The sequence below is a fragment of the Anneissia japonica genome, unplaced genomic scaffold (assembly GCF_011630105.1).
Source record: "Anneissia japonica isolate Jap-2015-1 unplaced genomic scaffold, ASM1163010v1 scaffold2576_len324117_cov159, whole genome shotgun sequence".
Taxonomy (NCBI): Eukaryota; Metazoa; Echinodermata; class Crinoidea; order Comatulida; family Comatulidae; genus Anneissia; species Anneissia japonica.
The window spans coordinates 49,590-50,834 of NW_022727368.1; the positions used below are offsets into that span (position 1 = coordinate 49,590).

General features: G+C 34.1%; 1 protein-coding gene across 1 annotated transcript in view; it reads right to left on the reverse strand.

Annotated features, from left to right (window-relative positions):
* LOC117113690 (adhesion G-protein coupled receptor D1-like) overlaps positions 1-637 on the reverse strand; it is a 2,992-nt gene extending 2,355 nt beyond the window's left edge. Inside the window, exon 1 of the mRNA XM_033257109.1 lies at positions 554-637. Within this exon, the coding sequence (XP_033113000.1) occupies positions 554-613 (60 nt within the window). The 5' untranslated portion in view covers positions 614-637. The remainder of the gene's footprint in view (positions 1-553) is intronic.
* Between the last annotated feature and the right edge of the window lie 608 nt (positions 638-1,245).

The window sequence follows — 1,245 nt, forward strand, 5'->3', positions numbered from 1 at the left end:
ACACCATTCTTTGTTGTTTTAGGACCGCCCCCATTATTTCAGTTGTATATTATAGTTCTTTCTTATCCCATTTGTACAGTCTCCTGATGAAGTCCACTGGGTGGACGAAAGCTAGAGAATAAATTATATATTGGTAGTCTCAAAAGAGCTGCTGTTATTTACTTTATACTTTCTCTACTGTACAGACTAACGCGGCTATACTTTTTATACTCAGAACACATTTTGAATGTGATGAAATGGCATTAAAAAAAACTCTCTTTAAACCCCACCACTGTTACTGCGTTGTACAAAGATAATGAATTGTCTGGAAAAATCATTTATGGATCTTAGTCAACGCAATTTCAGCTTTTGCTTTTAGATCCCACCCAAACCATTACCTTACTCTAAATCAAGTTAACGTGAGTTTCAACATCATAGCTATAGACAGATGTTGATTTGATGTGATCCATGCTAATAACGATTATTACGTTTTTAGCAGCCTCCCTATATTTACACACTTATCCGATTTCCGATCGATCAGAATATTGAGATTCGGTGTAAATTTAATGCCTACCTTGGAAACTAATCGGGTAGTCGCCGCTATCTGTTTTCCAAACAAATTGGCCTGATTCATCAATTAGCGCAATCCAAAAGGCGGATATATGTTTAGCTTTATAATCCGTTCATGATCTTCACCGGTTCGTATTACAGGTAGAGTTGCATTCAAATCTGTACATTTAGACATTGCATCATTCAAATTGACAGTGTCAGCTAAGATGTAATAGATCCTTCCATTTAAGATGATTGTCTGCCTATCATTACCAACTGAAAACGAACCTACAATAACATTTGGAATGTCTTTTAAAATAGGACTCTCAGCCAACAACTTTACGTCTTAATAATGCTACGGTTTGGTGTACAAAACGTTATCTTTGTAGTAGTCGAACCATAAATAAGTAATTAGAACGTAATTTTCACACCAGTTTACTGTACCCAAATAGTTTCATCCCAGAACATTGTGCAGCCTACAGCATACATGTAGAAGCAGAATAAGCAGAAATAAATTTAATTGTAACTTGCATCCTAAACCATAATCCTAAACCAAAATGTTCGCGAACATTTAATGTTTTGTGTTTTAATTCAAATCGATGTAACGTTAATCCATTCACTTTGTTTTTAATTAAGTGTAACAGAAAAATTAAAATATAATAATACTGCAAACTTTAAAAACAGAAGCCAAAGACTCATGAAAGATAAGAAAAACAA